Source organism: Bos taurus, chromosome 7 (genome assembly GCF_002263795.3).
Source record: "Bos taurus isolate L1 Dominette 01449 registration number 42190680 breed Hereford chromosome 7, ARS-UCD2.0, whole genome shotgun sequence".
Classification (NCBI taxonomy): Eukaryota; Metazoa; Chordata; class Mammalia; order Artiodactyla; family Bovidae; genus Bos; species Bos taurus.
In genome coordinates this window covers 27,171,419-27,192,872 of record NC_037334.1, presented here as the reverse complement: position 1 = coordinate 27,192,872, position 21,454 = coordinate 27,171,419, and the positions used below count along the sequence as shown (strand labels likewise).

At 43.0% G+C, this 21,454-nt stretch overlaps 1 protein-coding gene across 1 annotated transcript in view; it reads left to right on the top strand.

The window, feature by feature from the left end:
- Positions 1 to 17,014: 17,014 nt before the first annotated feature.
- LMNB1 (lamin B1) overlaps positions 17,015 to 21,454 on the top strand; it is a 52,919-nt gene continuing 48,479 nt past the window's right edge. Inside the window, exon 1 of the mRNA NM_001103295.1 lies at positions 17,015 to 17,741. Within this exon, the coding sequence (NP_001096765.1) occupies positions 17,383 to 17,741 (359 nt within the window). The 5' untranslated portion in view covers positions 17,015 to 17,382. The remainder of the gene's footprint in view (positions 17,742 to 21,454) is intronic.

The window sequence follows — 21,454 nt, the reverse complement described above, 5'->3', positions numbered from 1 at the left end:
TAAAACAGCAATTTATCCAGATTGCATTATTTTCTAGGTAAATAGAATCATATTTCTTGCATGTTAATAGCTAGTATGTGTTTATTGACTAGTTAGAAGACTCATTCTATGTATTCTTTAAAGTCTCAAAATCTTAATTTGCTTCGCTAATGTCCTATTTATCTGACATCTTTTTAATGAGTAATGACATTTGGGCTGTCCCCGCTGTTTCACGTTGAATGTACCCTCTCATCATTTCCTGTGGCTTTATGGCGAATGATACTATATTTACTCAGGGATTTTTGTTTCTATCTCTGCCCTTAAAACTAATTGTACCTAAAAATTCACGAGAGAGACTCAGTGTAGGAATCAGGTACTATCAGACAATTGTCAGACCGACAACTGTCCATTACAAAGTAGATTGGATTCCAGATCTACCAATCTCCTTGGACAGGGAAAAAAGATGTTTTGAGGTTTCATCCATGAAAGACAGCATTGTTGGTGTGAGTGGGGGAGGTAATTCGTGTAATTTCCTTTCAAATTTTAGAAATGCATGGCCCAGAATTCTGCTGAAGTCTGTTCTTGTCTCTTCCTAGGACAGGCAAATGGCCCTAACCTTCCCTAGAGGATGTGGAAAGAAGCTGGTATGGGAGGGAAGGGAACATCACCAGGAGGAAGGGCTGAGGTGTTAATTAGCTTTACTTGGCTCACCCAGAGCCAGTGGCAAGCAGATGGCTGCACCCTTAATACCACCTTTTTTTTTTTTTTTGGCCCAGCAGGCAGTCAGTATCTTTTGGGCAGGCAGAAAGCATGCACTTTCGTTTTTTTTCCTCTTCAGAATGTGTAAGTGGTGAAGAAACATACAAAGGGAAAAATCTAGATTTAAATGTTATACGTATCTAAGAAAAATAGAACTTATCTCTTTCCATCTTTTGCAATAAGGAGATGTGCCTTCATATTCTGAGAACAACTGAGAGTGATTTGTTCTATTACAAAAATCAATCTAAACTAATCAAACTGTGCCTGGATGTCTGAAAGATAATCTGTAAAATGATAACATCGGCTATGAAGTTCAAACTCAATACCACAGCATTTTGTGTTTGGAGAGAGGCTGGCTTGTGGACAACTGTCAGAAGATTCAGCAGTGCATATATCAAAAGTACCGACATTGACCTCTCCCCTTGGACCCTGGCAGTTTCTGTGGGGCGGGGATTGTGGCTTGATCATTTAGTAATTTCTTTTACACTGGCCATAATGATATTCACTGGAAGTTTATGAAATGAAATGAAGTTATAGTAAGTCAACCGTATTATATGTACTATTCAATATTTGTATAATTATTGACTTTATGTCAAGATAAACATTGGTAAGCATGACAAAGTTTAACAGTTTACATTTTGAAAATGTGGTATTGTAACAGGTACAGATTTTTCTCAGTGCTGGTATAGTGCTTTATATGCCAAATTAAATCGCTTTCAAAACTGAGAAGTTAATATCCTGATATCTGTTTTTGAGGAAGGGAAAGGAAAAATATTTACTAAGCATTGCCTATGTAACAGATATACTTTAGATACATTAACATATCCATTTATTTCAACATCCCTATAGGGTACTTTTCTCTGCTTTTTACAGATGTGGAAATGGAAGTTCACAGATGTTAACTGCTAGAGGTCATATAGTGACTGAGAAGGATACACACTCGGGTATTCCTGTCTTTATTGTCCTGCCTTTACTTTCCCTGAACCCCAATATCTTCATCGGTCCCCCAATATTCTCAGTTTTATCTGTCCAGTGATTGGTCAAATCACCCTACTCTTTACCTCTAAAGTGGGATTCCCAGGTGGCACTAGTGGTGAAGAATCCACCTGCCAATGCAGAAGACTCAGGAGATGCAAGAGAGACAGGTTGGATACCTGAGTCAGGAAGATCCTTTGGGGAAGGAAATGGCAACCCGCTCCAGTATTCTTACCTGGAAAATTCAATGAACACAGGAGCCTGGCGGGCTATAGTCCATGGGGTTGCAAAGAGTTGGACATGACTGAGCACACAGGGCACCTCTATCTCTGAAGTAGTCTCCAAGTAGTCTCCACATTCTTTCTTGGCCCTGCCCCAATGACAGAAAGAGATCTGGCATCCAGATCTTCAACTGCTTAGTGAAAGTGAAAATCGATCAGTCCTGCTTGACTCTTTGCGACCCCATGGATATACAGTCCATGGAATTCTCTAGGCTAGAATACTGGCGTGGGTAGTCTTTTCCTTTCTCCAGGGCAACTGCTTAACTCTTAAAACTAAATCACTTTTACAGCTTTAAAAGACAAATGGGAAGTGAAATAGTATATTGGTGGTAATCCAGGACAGAAAAAAAATTTATTTTTTGGCTGCATGGAGTGGCACGTGGAATCTTAGTTCCCTGATTAGGGATTGAACCTGTGGCTTCTACGATGGAAGTGTGGAGTCAACCACTGGAACACCAGGGATGTCCCAGAGCATTAATTTAATCCTAATGTACAATTGTGGAATTCTACCAAATTTCCACACTTCACATTCACTTTGTTCTTGCTAATATGTGATACACATGTCACATTTTTGTATCTGCATTTGATATTTGAGACAGGTGATACATCTATGGTTCTCTTTCTCATTGCTTGGTATACTACACTCAGTTTTTAAAATATGCATTTTAGGGAGTTCCCTGTCAGTCCAGTAGTCAGGACTCTGAGCTTTCAGTGCCAAGATCCAGGTTCAGTCCCTGATTAGGGAACTAAGATCCCTCAAGCCATACAGTGTGTCAAAATACACTTATATGTACACATGATACATATATGTATACATGCATTTTATTATGTTTAAAATTTATTTATTTTTTAATTGAAAGAAATGGACCTAACAGAAGCAAAAAGATATTAAGAAGAGATGGCACGAATACAGAGAAGAAGTATACAAAAAAGATCTTCACGACCCAGATAATCACAATGGTGTAATCACTCACCTAGAGCCAGACATCCTGGAATGTGAAGTCAAGCAGGACTTAAGAAGCATTGCTGTGAACAAAGCTAGGGAGGTGATGGGATTCTAGTGGAGCTATTTCAAATCCTAAAAGATGATGCTGTGAAAGTGCTACACTAAATATGCCAGCAAATTTGGAAAACTCAGCAGTGGCCACAGGACTGGAAAAGGTCAGTTTTCATTCCAATCCCAAAGAAAGGCAATGCCAAAGAATGCTCAAACTACTGCACAATTGCACTCATCTCACATGCTAGCAAAGTAATGCTCAAAATTCTCCAAGCCAGGCTTCAACAGTACTTGAACTGTGAACTTCCTGATGTTCAAGCTGGTTTTAGGCAGAGGAATCGGAGATCAAACTGCCAACATCCACTGGATCATTGAAAAAGCAAGAGAGTTCCAGAAAAGCATCTACTTCTGCTTTTTTGAATATGCCGAAGCCTCTGTGTGGATCACAACAAACTATGGAAAATTCTGAAAGAGATGGGAATACCAGACCACCTGATCTGTTTTCTGAGAAATCTGTATGCAGGTCAGGAAGCAACAGTTAGAACTGGACATGGAACAACAGACTGGTTCCAGATACGAAAAGGAGTATGTCAAGGCTGTATATTCTCATCCTGCTTATTTAACTTATATACAGAGTACATGAGAAATGCTGGACTGGATAAACCCCAAGTTGGAATCAAGTGCCAGGCGAAATATCAATAATCTCAGATATGCAGATGACACCTCCCTTATGGCAGATAGCCAAGAACTAAAGAGCCTCTTGATGAAAGTGGAAGAGGAAAGTGAAGTTGGCTTAAAGCTCAACATTCAGAAAACTAAGATCATGGCATCTGGTCCCATCACTTCATGGCAAATAGATGGGGAAACAGTGGCAGACTTTATTTTGGGGGGCTCCAAAATCACCACTGATGGTGATTACAGCCATGAAATTAAAAGACACTTGCTCCTTGGAAGAAACACTGTGACCAACCTAGACAGCATATTAAAAAGAAGAGACATTACTTTGCAAACCAAGGTCCATCTAGTCAAAGCTATGGTTTTTCCAGTAGTCATGTATGGATATGAGAGTTGGACTATAAAGAAAGCTGAGCACCAAAGAATTGATGCTTTTGAACTGTGGTGTTGGAGAAGACTCTTTAGAGTCCCTTGGACGGCAAAGAGATCCAACCAGTCCATCTTAAAGGAAATCAGTCCTGAATATTCATTGGAAGGGGTGATGCTCAAGCTGAAACTCCAATACTTTGGCCACCTGATGTGAAGAACTGACTCATTGGAAAAGACCCTGATGCTGGGAAAGATTGAAGGTGGGAGGAGAAGGGGATGACAGAGGATGAGATGGTTGGATGGCATCACCAACTCAATGGACATGAGTTTGGGTAAGCTCCAGGAGTTGGTGATGGACAGGGCGGCCTGGCATGGTGCAATCCATGGAATCACAAAGTTGGACACGACTGAGTGACTGAACTGAACTGCTTTACAAAATTGTGTTTTCTGTCAAACCTCAACATGAATCAGCCATAGGTATACATATAGCCCCTCCCTTTTGAACCTCCCTCCTAATATAAATAATATATTAATATTTAAATAAACATATATTTATTTAAATATAAATTAAATTTATATTTAAATATAAATAAATATATACATATGCATTTTAAATCAAGTGGTTGATTTCCTCCAATTTCTTCATAATGAAGTTTACTGGAAGCATTTGAGATTACATAGTAAATCTGAAACTGAGATAGGCTGCTGGTATTTAAGGAAAAAAAGTCTTACCTTATATATTGTCATTTACTATATTTGGTACTATTTTATCAATAATAGGTAGATAGTTATGAAATACACATACAAATCAGATTCATTTTCAGGCAAAAGTTATAGAAAATAAGAAATTTTCCAAATGGAATTCTTACTAAGTTTTTAAGTAATTGTTTTTTGAAGTTTTAAGAGTGTCTCTTGGGACTTTCCTGGTGGTTTGGTGGTTAAGACTTTACCTCCCAATGCAGGTGAGGGTTCAGGTTTTGATTCCTTGTTGGGAAGCCAAGATGTTTTTTAGATGGGACCAAGAAACCCAAGCTGGTTTTAGAAAAGGCAGAGGAACCAGAGATCAAATTGCCAACATCCGCTGGATCATAGAAAAAGCAAGAGAGTTCCAGAAAAATGTCTATTTCTGCTTTATTGACTATGCCAAAGCCTTTGACTGTGTGGACCACAATAAACTGTGGAAAATTCTGAAAGAGATGGGAATAGCAGACCACCTGATCTGCCTCTTGAGAAATTTGTATGCAGGTCAGGAAGCAACAGACAGAACTGGACATGGAACAACAGACTGGTTCCAAATAGGAAAAGGAGTCCATCAAGGCTGTATATTGTCACCCTGTTTATTTAACTTATATGCAGAGTACATCATGAGAAACGCTGGACTGGAAGAAACACAAGCTGGAATCAAGATTGCCGGGAGAAATATCAATAACCTCAGATATGCAGATGACACCACTCTTACGGAAGAAAGTGAAGAGGAACTCAAAAGCCTCTTGATGAAAGTGAAGTGGAGAGTGAAAAAGTTGGCTTAAAGCTCAACATTCAGAAAATGAAGATCATGGCATCCGGTCCCACCACTTCATGGGAAATAGATGGGGAAACAGTGGAAACAGTGTCAGACTTTATTTTTCTGGTGTCCAAAATCACTGCAGATGGTGACTGAAGCCATGAAATTAAAAGACGCTTACTCCTTGGAAGGAAAGTTATGACCAACCTAGATAGCATATTCAAAAGCAGAGACATTACTTTGCCAACAAAGGTCCGTCTAGTCAAGGCTATGGTTTTTCCTGTGGTCATGTATGGATGTGAGAGTTGGACTGTGAAGAAGGGCTGAGCGCCGAAGAATTGCTGCTTTTGAACTGTGGTGTTGGAGAAGACTCTTGAGAGTCCCTTGGACTGCAAGGAGATCCAACCAGTCCATTCTGAAGGAGATCAGCCCTGGGATTTCTTTGGAAGGAATGATGCTAAAGCTGAAACTCCAGTACTTTGGCCACCTGATGCGAAGAGTTGACTCATTGGAAAAGACTGTGATGCTGGGAGGGATTGGGGGCAGGAGGAGAAGGGGACGACAGAGGATGAGATGGTTGGATGGCATCACTGACTTGATGGATGTGAGTCTCAGTGAACTCTGGGAGTTAGTGATGGACAGGGAGGCCTGGCGTGCTGTGATTCATGGGGTCGCAAAGAGTCGGACACAACTGAGCGACTGATCTGATCTGAAGAAACCCAACCACAGAAACAGAACGGATGTTGTAGCAAAATTCAATAAAGACTGTAAAAGGATTTTTGTTGTTGTTCATCATTAAGTCATGTCCTACTCTCCACAACCCCATGAACCGCAGCATGCCAGGCTTTCCTGTCCATCACTATCTCCTGGAGTTTGCTCAAACTCATGTCCTTTGAGTCAGTGATACCATCCAACCATCTCATTTTCTGTCGCCCCCTTTTTCCTCTTGCCCTCAATCTTTCCCAGCATCAGGGTCTTCTCCAATAAGTTGGCTCTTCACATCAGGTGGCCAAAGTACTGAAGCACCAAGCCTTCCAAAGAATATTCAGAGTTGATCTCCTTTAGGATTGACTGGTTGGATCTCCTTGTAGTCCAAGGGACTTTCAAGAGTCTTCTCCAACACCACAGTTCGAAAGCATCAATTCTTCACTGTTCAGCCTTCTTTATGGTCCAACTCTCACATCCATACATGACTACTGGAAAAATCTTGAAATAAAAATCTCTTGACTCATGCCTATTAGGGTTTTTGCTCACTTCTTAGATGAGGTAGACTTATTATGAGAAATGAGAGATTGATGAAAGGCCAGGGTGTTGAGGTCCTTTAATGGACTGGAACCTGGTGGTCCAGAGTTGATGATGAGAAAGTGAAAGAAGGAGAGAGGCTAATATTTCCTGCGTTACATAGCCGGCTTTCACGTTCCAGGAAATCAGCCAGAAATAGAGAGAGAGAGAAAGAAAGAAAGACACGGGAACCCAAGCTCTGATGGAGCAAAGGTGTTTTAATCAACATGGTGTGGACATATATACTGTTTTACAAGGTAGTTATTCTCAGATAAAGGTTAAAATTCCAGACTTACAAAACATAGGCAATTCATATTAAATAGATAAAGAGTTGTAAACAATCACTTTTACCATATGGTTCCCAAGAAGGAAGAGGGTACTTATCACCATATTGAAAAACTACCATATTGAAAAACTAACGAAGGAAATGCCCGGATCCCTCAGCCTAGGAGAGGCTTGCCTCTCCTCTTAATTCCTGAATATTCAGGAATTAATAAGGAACAGAGGATTCCTGACAGATCCAGAACAGCACACTGGAAGCCTCCTGTTAAATGCTTCCTGACACCAGGGGGCTTAGATTATCCACTGTTGTGTATTGCTCCACTCCCAGTTGGGTGTTGTGGAAAGAAAGGGGACAACATTTCATCATTTGCACTGTCCCTCAGGGAATTACTCCACTGGTGAAGAGTTTTATGATTTGGTCAAAATGATAAACCAAAAAGCAGTATGCTTGGTTCCAAGTGACTGCTGGAGGTGATCATGCCAGGGGGGTTCATGGAGGAATGCCATCTTAATTATTTTGGGGTGCAGCAGATCTTTTAGATTCACTTCACTTTTAAAAATAACGGTGCTGGGCTCACCCCTGTAACTTCTGTTTTTCCAATGACAGTTGAGATTTTGTTTCTGCATCCCTCATTTTGAGATCAACCCAACTTAACTCCCTTAAGGGAAGTGTGTAGTAAATGAAAAGAACTAAGAAGTTTAGAGAAATGAAACCAACTTCTTTTAAATGACAACACATTTCTGAAAACCTTGTGAAAAGGTTGATTCAAGTTACCACAGGGTGATTTTTTTCAAGTGAATGTCACAGGGAAAGAACTTGTCTGCAGTCATGGTCGTCATGGTGGGGTGTCTGACTTAGTTTGTAATGGTATACAGGTGTGCGTGGTTCTGGATATGACTCAAGAGCCCCAGCTAGAGCAAGGGCAGGAACTATGCGGTATACATCCTCTGCATTCTCCACCGCAGTGTCTCATAACTTTATCATCCCACAATCTCTTTTTTTTTTTCCCAATGTTCAGTTTGCCTTTATTTCACTTGGGTTGGCGGTGGGGTGGGGGGCAGATTTCCTTGCTTTTTAGCTTAGAGCTCAGGCACCAGCAAAATTCCTCTGCAATGCCGACCCAAGGTCGCTGGAAAGGACACGTACCGTGATGAACCAGATCATTAGAAACATCTATCTCCCAGTGGGAATCAAGCCTTAGGTATAGCGGTTGGCTCCCACTGTGAGTAAAGTCCCCCTTGTGGACTCCCCCAAAAGTGTTTTCCCTAAGCATTCTCTCAAAATGCTGTTTCTCTCCAAAGGGGCCTCTGCTATGTTTTGCCTGGTGAAAAAATTAAGAAAGTATTTGGAAACCCCAAAACTCATATCAGGAAGAGTTAAACAAGCTTGTGAAGACGTCATTGTTGTTTAGTTGCTAAGTCGTGTCCGACTCTTTTGTGACCCCATGGACTGCAGCCCTTCAGTCCTCTGTCCATGGGATTTCCCAGGCAAGAATACTGGAGTAGGTTGCCATTTCCTTCTCCAACAATCTCTTTTGATAAGCATAAAAATCTCATCTGCCCAACCAAATTGAGAAAGCCCCTTATAAACAGGGTGCCTTCTGTCCTTCCCCCCAACACTCAGTTAAGCATCACAGCTCTTTCAAAACCTGTCTGGCCAAAAAGATTTAGTCAGACTTTTAAATACTTTTATTAAAACAACAGATAATTTTTTTTGCTGTCCTAGATTTTGATAACCCCCTTTTCTTCCCTTCTTCCTGATCCCCATCCCCTTTGAAAATTTCTTCTCTATCCTTATTAATTAAATGGTAGTGTGTCTTTAGTGTTTAGAAAGTTGGTACATTAATAGAAGAATTTAGGACCTTGGATTACTAGAGTTCAGTATTTGTGTCTGATCAACAGAATGATCAGTGTCCAAATATGTCATCTTATAAAATTAAACCAATATAGGAGTGAAAAACAGAATTTCATAGGTAGAAACTACCGTTTTAGGTTTCTTTATTTAGAACTTCCTTTATTAAATCCTCAGTTTTTTAGTGTCTGTATTCCAAACTTTTTAAGACAAAAGTTGGCAGTAGCTCTCTTCAAGTCACCAGTTTTACCCTTAACATCTGGCTTCATTACTCAAACACATCGTTTAAATTTGATTAAGTAATAGACTTTTTTTTAAAAAAGGATTTATACAATTTTTTGACTCCTGAAGAAATCACGGAGATTTATAGCACAGGTGTAAACACGAACAGTTCACAAAAAATTTAGAATTCAAGCAACAAATAAGATGGGAATGGTATTCACTTACCAAAAAAAAAAAAAAAAAAAAACCTTCCAGGTATACCTCACGAATTTTTCAATTTAATCTAAAGGAGACTGGGTTATGTTTTCATCCTTGTAAAATTTACATATAGCAAAATGCACAGATCTGAAATGTACAATTTAATGAGATCAGATTACTGTATTTATGCATGTGCCTATGCTCCTGTCATTCCAGAAAGTTCCTTCATGTCCCTTTCTAATCACTTCTCACCACAGTACACAACCAGTGTTCTGACTCCTTTCACATAGATTACACTTAATTTGTTTTTGAATTTCATATAAATGAATCACATAAACTATTGCTTGTGAGATTCATCACCTTGTTACATGTATCTGTAGCTTATTCCTCTTTATTGCTCAACAGTACTTTACCATGATTTATTTGCCTATTCTGTTGACTGGCATTTGGATTGTCTCCAGTTTGGGCTAGTGTGAATAAAGCTACTATGAACTTATTGTGTAAGTCATTCCGTAGACATGTGCTTTCCTTTGTTTTGGAAATAGAATTGTTGGAATGCAGCATAGGAGCATTTTTAACTTCATAAGGAGCAAACAGTTTTCTGAAGTGGTGGTACTATTTACACTCCCATCAGCAATCTATGAACGTTTCACTTCCTACTTTTCACAATATACATGTAAATCAGAGAGGCTGCTATTTACTTTTGAATGTCACTTCCTTTCAGTGACTTTAATAGAATATTTTTGGTATTGTTAAAACTCAAGCATGTGGGGATCCAAATTCTGGATACTTCTTGCCCAGTTTCTAATATACATGCTAAACATAGACAAATACAAATGTTTCATACAATCAAAAATATAGAATCATCTCACTTTATGGAACAGTTTTACTCCTGAAAAATTGTGTGTCAAGATAATTTTTTTATAAATCAAATCTCTTACTAAATAAGATTTTCTCTACTTCAATGTCTAGTTAAATCTTTTTTTCACACCGTCCTCTAATTCTCTAATTTCTTCATTCTCTATGTTTTAGTAGAGATTTAACACTTGTCAATGATGTCATTCTTTGAGGCCTTTGTCACTCACGATTTAGTTGCCTAACCTATTTATTTGCATGTATACATTTTATTTCCACAAACACAAGACGATACCTTTATGGAGGGAATGAACCACGTATCATACTTTAAAACATTTCTTTGAAAGCACGTGGTGCTGTGCTTTGCACAAAGGAGTTACTCAAACTTTCCTGCTTAGTTGATTATCTATTTTTGTTTTACATAACTGTTCTTTTACAACTCAGCTTAAGTAATGTAATTGTTTTAATTTTTCCGTAATTTCCTCAATTTCCGATTTTTCCTGACAATGTAAGCTGTGCCTGAAGTTAAGATTGTTGACCAACATCTGCTTCCCTTACCATATGCAGTGTGGTTTGAAATAAAAAGCGCAACATAAGGAGGTTAGGATTCCATCTAGGGTTTCCCCCTAATTCTCCCTGGAGGTGTGGGTTGCCATTTACCGGTCTCTACTAAGTCCCCGATATATTTTGCAGTCCCTGGAGGCCGACATTCTTCCCAGCCCAGCTCAAAGATCATGTGGCTCCAAGTGTTTTCCTCCTCCCAACACAGAGGCCTGTTTGGTCCTTAATGAACCTACATTACCTTGTTCATGCCTCAGTTTTAGCACGGGGCACTGTGGGGTGGGATTTATTTGCACAAATGCTTGCCTGTCCACCACTGGACTGCTGCTGCTGCTGCTAAGTCGCTTCAGTTGTGTCCGACTCTGTGCGACCCCATAGACGGCAGCCCATCAGGCTCCACTGTCCCTGGGATTCTCCAGGCAAGAACACTGGAGTGGGTTGCCATTTCCTTCTCCAATGCATGAAAGTGAAAAGTGAAAGTGAAGTTGCTCAGTTGTGTCCGACTCTTAGCGACCCCATGGACTGCATGCAGCCCACCAGGCACCTCGGTCCATGGGATTTTCCAGGCAAGAGTACTGGAGTGGGGTGCCATTGCCTTCTCCCCACTGGACTGCGGAGCTCCAGCAGGGATCATGCCTGGACTTTAGTCATCCCTGCTCTGCACATAGTTAAAGTCCTCCACAAATGTCTGATGAATAAATGCATGGATTAATGAATGAGCAAATGAGCATAACTCTTTAGGTATCCTGAACCTTTGTTTCTACTTAAATATATATATATATTTATATATATTATATATATATATTTAATGTGCAAATCTCTAGAGAATTTTAGGCTAGCTTTCCTGGCTGTTCTGCACTTGCTTTCTTGCCTCTCCCACCCCTTTGGCCATTTTTTTTTTTTTTTTTTGAGGCTGCTCACTAGAGTGGTTTTAAGGAAGGCTGCTCTTGGCTTCTGTTCTGTTGCCTTGAGATAGAAGCAAACAGGAGACTTTGTTGTGAGGCACAAACCATCTTCACTCTTGGATATCCTCCACCCCTATCCTGAACTCAGCTCAGGGATGGGACAAGGGACCATGACTCTCACAGTGTATCTGGCTTCAAATTCTCCTTCCTTTCCTAGCCAGGAGGCATTTATTGGGGTTGAGACGGTAAGGATGAGAAATGGGGTGGAGGTCCAGCCATATTACATTTTTTTTCAAATCTTTTCTTATACCAATGTCAAAGCTACTGAATGTAGAAGCTGAGAATGGTGTAATTATCTTTAATTCTGGTTTACTGTGCCATTCTGGGAAGAACAGCACCCCAAAATTGTGGTAATGAGGAAGAAGAAAAGAACACACTGATACCTGGTTGAAGCTTCATTCTTCTATTTTCCTGTTTCAGCTATGCAGATACTGTGTCTTCCTTTTTCCTCTGCTTTCCTGAACTCAGCTGTGGGGTCTGGAAACAGTGCCCTAACTTTTCTAGACTGACCTGAAAGATTAAGTTTTATGGGGAAATCTCAGGCAAAACGAAAGAGGCAGACTGGCGGGGAAAGTCTAGGCAAGGAAAGTCTCAGCTCAATAGACTAAGAACTAAATGAGTAAATTAAAGTATAATTGGGAAGGATAAACCATACATCAAGATAAAGGGACTAAAGACTGATCATGAAAAACTGAGTGGGGTCAGTTCCAATCAGAGCAGAAACAGCTAAATTACTTGTAAATCCTACACTTGGACTCTAGTCTTTTGCTATTTTTACCATTTAAAGGCAAAGATGCAGAATATAGGGTGAAGGGGGATACTTTTGTAAGAGTAAAAAAAAAAAAAAAAAGAAGCTGTTAAAAGCCAGGTATCAGTTTAACAAATGGTTTAAAGATAACTTTTAAAAATAATTAAAAAAACAACAACGCTGTATCATGAACATATTTTGGCATAAAATAAAACTAAAATACAAAACTGCAAATTGGTTTTTCTTTTTGACTAAATCACAAGCTCTCGGATGGAAGCAGAGTTAAAATAATCCTGTCACTTCTACTTTGCCCTGTGTCCAGATTTTAACAAGCAATTTGGAAGACAATTTTCAGCAGTATATAAACTTCAAGGGGCTATGCTAAGAGAACAATTCTACTGAAGGTGATAAATACCCTCTAAAACTCTTAGGCTGTGGAGATACAGGGTAACCATTAGTAAACCTGCTAGACTCTGCACTCCCACTGCAAGGGGCACAAGTTCAAATCCTGCTCTGGGAATTAAGATCCACAGGTGATATGGCCAAAAAAACCACCAAACAACACACAAAAAAGAAACAAAACAACAACTACAAAACCCTTAGGTGGTTTTAAAAACACAAATATTATTATCAGAGTTGGAAGGGATTCTGTAACATTCTGTAACAATCTTCTGAAACATGATTTATTATGTTTCTACGATAATTGGAAAAGTATTAACTTTGCAATTATATACATTTTTTGCAATTTGTTTTTTGCAATTTCTTTTCTATATTAAATAGAAACAATCTAGTTTAATGTAAGATCATATATTAATTTTTTCACCATTCAAATATTCAGAAAACATACATCAGTTAAAAAGAGAGACACCTCTTAGCAATACTTTCATTTTGTATTGAATCCCTAGCTACCCCATGTGTTTACACTGTATACTCAGCTATCTGCCAGCTGTCACCACCCTCTCCTGGGACAAAATTGGATTACTGCTAGCTTTCAGTCTCTCCTTTTCTTCTCCCTTCCTTCCCACCCTCATCCTAGTCTGGGTCCCTTCTGCCCAGCTATGATAGGTATCCTATATTTATCTGTCCCAGATCCACATAACATACAAAAAAAGGAAGGCAAAGGTCTCTGTATGTGGTGAGGTAGCTGTGTGCTGTGGCAGGGGTTTTACAGAGATAAAGGATGCCCTGAGAAGTTGAAGTTTGGTGGCGATGTATATGGCTAACCACTAAAGACGCTTACTCCTTGGAAGAAAAGTTATGACCAACCTAGACAGCATATTGAAAAGCAGAGACATTACTTTGCCAACAAAAGTCTGTCTAGTCAAGGCTATGGTTTTTCCAGTGGGCATGTATGGATGTGAGAGTTGGACTTTGAAGAAGGCTGAGAGCCAAAGAATTGATGCTTTTGACCTGTGGTGTTGGAGAAGACTCTTGAGAGTCCCTTGGACTGCAAGGAGATCCAACCAGTCCATTCTGAAGGAGATCAGCCCTGGGGTTTCTTTGGAAGGAATGATGCTAAAGCTGAAACTCCAGTACTTTGGCCACCTCATGCGAAGAGTTGATTCATTGGAAAAGACTCTGATGCTGGGAGGGATTGGGGGCAGGAGGAGAAGGGGACGACAGAGGATGAGATGGCTGGATGACGTCACTGACTCGATGGACGTGAGTCTGAGTGAACTCCGGGAGTTGGTGATGGACAGGGAGGCCTGGCGTGCTGCGATTCATGGGGTTGCAAAGAGTCAGACACGACTGAGCGACTGATCTGAGTCAGAACATGTGCACTAACAAGTAAAGGTTCACAGAAAAAAATCAGGCAGAATATTTGAAATCATGGCTGTTCTTGTCACCATATAGTATTTACTTCTCATTTACTGGGAAAAACGTTGGAGGTAATGGGATTGCAGGAAATGCTTAAAAGAAGAGGGCTGGACACATTTAGTATGAAAGATCAGGGAAGAAACAACTCTTACTCCAAGTATGGAGTAGGCATGGGAAAAGCCAAGAGAATAAGTAAGGAATGTGTACATTTGGTAAAGTGCCTGATCAAATGTTTGCACAATTAACTAATTCTAAAGCTAAAATTTCATTGTTTTCATTGCTTTTGATTGGAGACACAGGATAACTATTAGTAAGGATTACTATTTAGCCATCCCATATTATGTCTAAACACTACACATATTACTTAATGTTACTTTAATTATTGCAAACCCCTGCTAGGTAGGAATCATCTACATTTTCCTATGAGGAAACCAAGGAATAATTTCCATACAGTTAACACTGCTAGCAACAGCAAAACCTTAACTGTCTGACTCCAGGGTATGTATTATTTCAGCTAATAGGATATAATCTGTTTCCTAAGCCAATGAGACTGAGGAATTCCCAAATTTTCAAGAGACAGCTTAAAAGCATTGAGAGCAGTAAAGACCATGCCTGAAATCACATTCAATCTTGAAACTTCAAAAATGGGAAGAAAATAATTTTTTAAAATTTCCATTTTTTTTTTAACGGCTGAGGTGTTAAAGGAAGGTATGGAGTGAAAGTCAAGTCATCAGTGGGAAAGGGCCCCAAGGAGAATGGATTTACATTGCAATCCAGATTCTACCATCTTGGGCCCAGTATTCACCTTCTGTAGGCCTCATTTCTTATAAATAACCTAGACTTTCAAGATCCTTTTATTAAAATTATTTTAATACTCATTTATAAACTCCTAACACCAACTTTAAACTAGAACCTTTTCAATTTTTTTAATTATCAAGGAGGTTAAGTAAGGAAGTATTTTAGATAACAGGGCAGGAAACAGAACCACTAATAAGGAGAGTGTTGTCACTCAGAGTGCCAGGAAATTGACAGATGATACTCAGCCTGGTGCCCTTGACTAATTCTTATGTATATGACTTGATTAATACTTAAAGAACATTCTAGTCTTCATTCCTGCCATTATTAAGGTAACTAACCAGTAATTTGGGGGGCTTCCCACGTGGCAGGCACAGTGGTAAAGAATCCGCCTGCTAATGCAGGAGACAAGAGTTTGATCTCTGGGTGGGAAAGATCCCCTGGAGTAGAAAATGGGAAAGTCCTCCAGTATTCTTGCCTGGAAAATTCCACGGACAGAGGAGCCTGGCGGACTGCAGTCCATGGGGTCGCAAAGAGTCTGACACGATTGAGCGACTTCGCACAACCTGTAATTACTCTACAGATACGTCTCTAAAGGGTTATGAGATGGCCTTCTAGGTTATAGCGGAACCGCCTGGGTTCAAATACTATATAGTCGCCTGCCAGGAGATTGTAGGGAAATTCAAGTATTAAGTGGAGACATTTTCAAATGCAAAGAATCTAGTTTCTGTACCACATAATGTCTGGACCGATAATCCACGAAAAGCCCAGGACAGGGGACATAGTAAATTTCAATAAACGTTAAACATGAAAGTTTAAAACTCTCAAAGGGATTAATGGACGTTCTGTTAGAACTGTGGTCAACAGTTTAGGGGCTCCCCTTTTAAGGCAAAAAGTACTTATATTTTCACAAGTTTAGATTTCGATGCATTGGATTTTACTGAAGCGTGAGCATGAACAGCTTGTGTTAAATACTTCAGATCAGATCAGTCGCTCAGTCGTGTCCGACTCTTTGCGACCTCATGAATCGCAGCACGCCAGGCCTCCCTGTCCATCACCAACTCCAGGAGTTCACTCAGACTCACTCAAATACTTAGTAACGTGTTAATCATATCACGTGAGGTTTTGATTTTATAAGGCCCTAAGTTGTTAAGAAATGAAACGGAACAGGGACCGCCTGTCAGCACTTCTTCGGTTTTTATCTTGTCTTCAAGACGCACGTGTGTCAATTTGATGGGAAGGTGTTCAGATACGTTTTCCACTGAGAAAAGCACAGGTTTGCACTTGGAACCCGCACGCGAGTCGTCAGCGCCCATTACGTAACTCCACCGCGGTCCGGCCTCAAGACCGTTTTCCGAACCTTCTTCGCGGGGCGGGATAAGGTTACAACGCCCGCGGTCATCCCAGCCTCTGCGAGTTCTGTGTGTGGCTATTAGAAACGTTTACTTTTGAATTTCCCTGAACTGCCGGGTGTGGGTGGTGGCACGGACCCGCCCCGGAAACCTCTAGGCCCCTTCCCGCCATCCGCTGGCCCTGCCCCGCCAGGGGGTCCCCGCGGGGTGGTGGGAAGGCCCGGCCAGCGCTGGGCCCAGGGCCGCGGCGCGAGCAGTCCCCGTTGCCCCTCCCTGCCGCCCTCGGCCCTTTCCCCAGCCACGCCCAGCCAGGCGCGCGGAGCCGACGGTTGCCTGAGGGCCCGATTTTGAATTTACAGGCCCGGCCCCCGAGCTGCGGACTCCTCGTTGGCCAGCAACGGTCACGTGGCGATGCCGGAGCGCGCCGGCCATCTTGGGGAGGGAGCGCGGCGCCGCCGCCCCCGCCACCTCCGCCCCCAGCGGCTCGCAGCCAGCCCGCTCCTCCGCCCTCCTCCCCCCGCCCGCGGCTCTGCGCCGCCTGAGAGGAAACAAAGTGCTGCGGGCGGGAGACTCGGCGGTGGCGGCGGCGCGCGGACTCTGCTCGGCCCTTTCGGGCACCCTCGTCCCGTATTTCCCGAGCGTGTGTGTGTGTGTGCGCGCGTGTGTGTGTGTGATTGTTTTTTTTTTATAAAGGGCGTTTTATGTTTGATTGATTCGCGGTCCTCCCCCTTTGCCCTTTGTGTTGTAACCCGTCTCCCGCCACCCCCGAGTCCTCCGTCTTTCCTCCCCACGGCGGCCTCTCCGCGAGCGCGGGTCGCCGGTTCGTGCCTTCCTTCCCGCTTCGCCTTCTGCAGCCCCCTCCGTGTCCCGGCGCTGCCCGCGGCCTCCGCGCTCCGCTCTCCCCGCCGATCGCCATGGCGACAGCGACCCCCGTGCCGCCGCGGAGCGGCAGTCGCGCCGGCGGCCCCGCCACGCCGCTGAGCCCCACGCGGCTGTCGCGACTCCAAGAGAAGGAAGAGCTGCGCGAGCTCAACGATCGGCTGGCCGTGTACATCGACAAGGTGCGCAGTCTGGAGACGGAGAACAGCGCGCTGCAGCTGCAGGTGACGGAGCGTGAGGAGGTGCGCGGCCGCGAGCTCACCGGCCTCAAGGCGCTCTACGAGACCGAGCTGGCCGACGCGCGACGCGCGCTCGACGACACGGCCCGCGAGCGCGCGAAGCTGCAGATCGAGCTGGGCAAGTTTAAGGCCGAGCACGACCAGCTGCTCCTCAAGTGAGTGCTCTCCTGGCGGCCGCTGTACCTCACACACGGACCGGGGGGTGCAGCTCGGGCGGGAGGCGAGGGCCGGCATGCCCACGCCGCTCGGAACGGGCAGGGTCTCGGTCTCCAAGAAGAAAGAATCTAGTGTTTTTCATTCTGGGCAAAAGCGCAGAGCCCTCAAGCAGTAGTGATAGTGGGACGGGGATGCACATTTCCCGATCTTGGATTCCTAGTAGGACCCGGCGAAGTGCGTGCGTGGGCCCGCCAACGACGAGCGCCCGGCTTGGGGATTTGGACCGTAAGATCCAGAAGGCTTTTCCGCCCCGGGACTCGGCGGGCGCCAGGTGCGGGGAGGTGGCGTCAGGGCGCGCGCTTGAATGCGCGCCCCGGTTTCCGGCCAGGCCGGAGACAAAGCGTCTGGTGGGTTTGCGGTGCAGGAATGGCTGTCTGGGGAGATCCCGCTGCCCGCTTGGAGAATGAATGAGCTCTGCGCGGGCCGAGAGAGAGGAAGGGGAGGGACCTGCCTCCGGCGTCCCGGTCTCCCGGGGGTGGGACCCGCTTTGGCGCGCTTAGTCTTGGCCCTGTGACATTTTGCTCTCGTTCTGCGCCTGCCTTGCGCACGGAGGGAGGGGAGGAGTCTGAACCGCGCGCCACTGTCTGCTCCTGGCAAGTTGGGTTTTTCAAGCTGGTTAGCTTTGGGGAAAGGTGTCCTTTCTGTGGAGACAGAAGCGGGTCCTTGGATGCTTTGCACAGGACTTCGCAAACTGGGTTCTTGTCTGTGTGGCTACTGCTCTCCGATCGCCGGACCACCTACTCGCCCCCCGGCGACAGTCCTCTCGCCTAACTTTTGCATCGCCAAGCAATAGTCACTTGATTTTTCGAATGTAAGATAGACCTAGCACAGTCCCCTCAACTGTCGTGTTGACAGGCCAGAGAGGTGAAAGGGGTGTTGTATAAATGTGGAGAGTTGTGGTGAGGGAGTTTGTAGTTGTTGCTGTTTAATCGCTAACTCGTGTCGGACTCTTCTGCGAGCCGGTGGACTGTAGCCCGTCGGGCTCCTCTGTCCATGGGATTTCCCAGGGGCAAGAATACTGGAGTGGGTTGCTGTTTCTTTCTCCAGGGGATCTTCTCAATCCAGGGATCGAACGAAGGAAAGCTTGTAATTAATTCTCGTAAGAGAGTGTGAATTATCAGTCCAGGGCACAGAGATAAACTTTGCCGATCCTACCTTGCCTTTGTGAGGCAAAAAATAATGGCATAATTATCACCAGTAGGCAGTTAGTGTTGATGTCACGCTTTAGAGTATTACTGTTTGCCACCAGAATTCCGTTGGTCTCCATCCCCTCTTGCCAATTGAAATTTCTGGAGATACCTGGTTCTGACTTTTACTTTGTGTTCCCCTGAGTGTCTTTCTGTCTCCATCCATGTAAATATCCCTGTCTGGGTCCCTGTGTTTTTGTATATGTGAATTTCAACTTCCCCTATGTTAGATATTTGAAAAACGGTTCAGAAAGAGTATGTACACTTGGTAAAACTAAAATCCTATATAGATTGGCTTATAGTGATAAATGATGTCTCCTGACTCTTTTCAGGAGACAAATCACATTTAGCTCTTTTTGTTTTTATTTCTTTGAATATTTAGTTCCACAAAATAAAAATAATAAGCTGGGACTTCCTGGGCAGTCCAGGGGTTAAGATCCTGCTGAATATGGCAGAATGCATGGGGCACACATGGGTTCCATCCTCGGTGGGAGATGGTCTGGTAACTATTATCCCCGCTTGCCTCTCAGCCAAAAAAAAAAAAAAAACTTGTATTTCTGTTTCCTGGATTTTTCATCCTTTGGAGTCAGCTTTTGAAATGGGTCAGTAATCTCACTGCTGCCCCCCTCTTCCTCCAAATTTGTTGTTACTGAATTTCTTATCTTGGATGCTATTGCTTATGTGATTCACCAGTATCATATGTACCACTAAGAAAAAAGAAATTTCAGGGCCAAATATGTAGGACATATCCTGTTGTACCCATCCTGGTTTCAGGGATGTTAACTGTGACACAGATCAAGTATCTGTTATGTGCCAGTCACTGTTTTATGTGGAGGATACAGGGATTAAAAAAAAAAAGTTACTGCTCTTATGTTAATGTAGGGGAGATACTCAGCAAGTAAGTAAGAATTGTGTTTCATATAATCTGAAACATTTTTGGTGCTTTTATTATCTTTCCAGAAGGCATCCACCTGGAAGGGTTTTTTTTACGTAGTAACAAGACTGCCACCTGGCTGACTGTAGTGGTAGAAGGCTCTGCATGGATTGTAAAATGCATGCTGGTTTCAGCAAGATGAGAAAGTGAAGAATATGTGTATTATTAGTAGAATCAATGAAATCAGTGTATGTGATATAATGCTAGGGTAACAGATACTCAGTTCAGTTCAGTTCAGTCGCTCAGTCGTGTCCAACTCTTCGAGACCCCATGAATCGCAGCACGCCAGGCCTCCCTGTCCATCACCAACTCTCAGAGTTCACTCAAACTCGCATCCATTGAATGGGTGATGCCATCCAGCCATCTCATCCTCTGTCATCCCCTTCTCCTCCTGCCCCCAATCCCTCCCAGCATCAGAGTCTTTTCCAATGAGTCAACTCTTCGCATGAGGTGGCCAAACAGATACTGCTGCTGCTGCTGCTGCTAAGTCGCTTTAGTTGTGTCCGACTCTGTGCGACTCCATAGACGGCAGCCCACCAGGCTCCCCCGTCCCTGGGATTCTCCAGGCAAGAACACTGGAGTGGGTTGCCATTTCTTTCTCCAATGCATGAAAGTGAAAAGTGAAAGTGAAGTCGCTCAGTCGTGTCTGACTCCTAGCAACCTCATGGACTGCAGCCCACCAGGCCCCTCTGTCCATAGGATTTTCCAAGCAAGGGTACTGGAGTGGGGTGCCATTGCCTTCTCCGCTGAGGACTTGACAACTGAAAACAGTATTTTAGATGTCTACTGGGATTTGGTAGAAAAATTGCTTGATATATATCTATTGTATATTTATATATGTAGAGCCTATGCATATATTTTTTTTGTCAGAGCCAGATATATTTTCTTTTTTAGTAAGTATCAACTCAAAACATGCCACATTTTACTTTGATATTTCAATCCTTTTGTTCTTAAATAAATAGCCTTCCATCTTTCTTGCTGATTAAAGAGAAATTTTCCTTTAGTGTATCTTCAGATGTTTTGAAGATACCTAGTTATGATATCTGGAGAAGGCAATGGCACCCCACTCCAGTACTCTTGCCTGGAAAATCCCATGGATGGAGGAGCCTGGTAGTCTGCAGTCCATGGGGTCCCTAAGAGTCGGACACGACTGAGCGACTTCACTTTCACTTTTCACTTTCATGCATTGGAGAAGGAAATGGCAACCCACTGCAGTGTTCTTGCCTGGAGAATCCCAGGGATGGGGGAGCCTGGTGGGCTGCTGTCTATGGGGTCACACAGAGTCGGACATGACTGAAGCGACTTAGCAGCAGCGGCAGTTATAATATTTATTATTCGAGGCTACTTCCTTTCCCTGCTCCTAAGACATGGTGTGCAACTAACAGACTAATATACCTGATTTAGATCCAGTTTCCTCCTGTGTCACATATTTTTGGTTCCTTGGTTCCTTCATGCATTTTGTTGGGAGAAGCTTTAAGTTACTTATTCAGAAAAGATGGCAAGAGTTAAACTTTCCAAGTCTTGTACATCT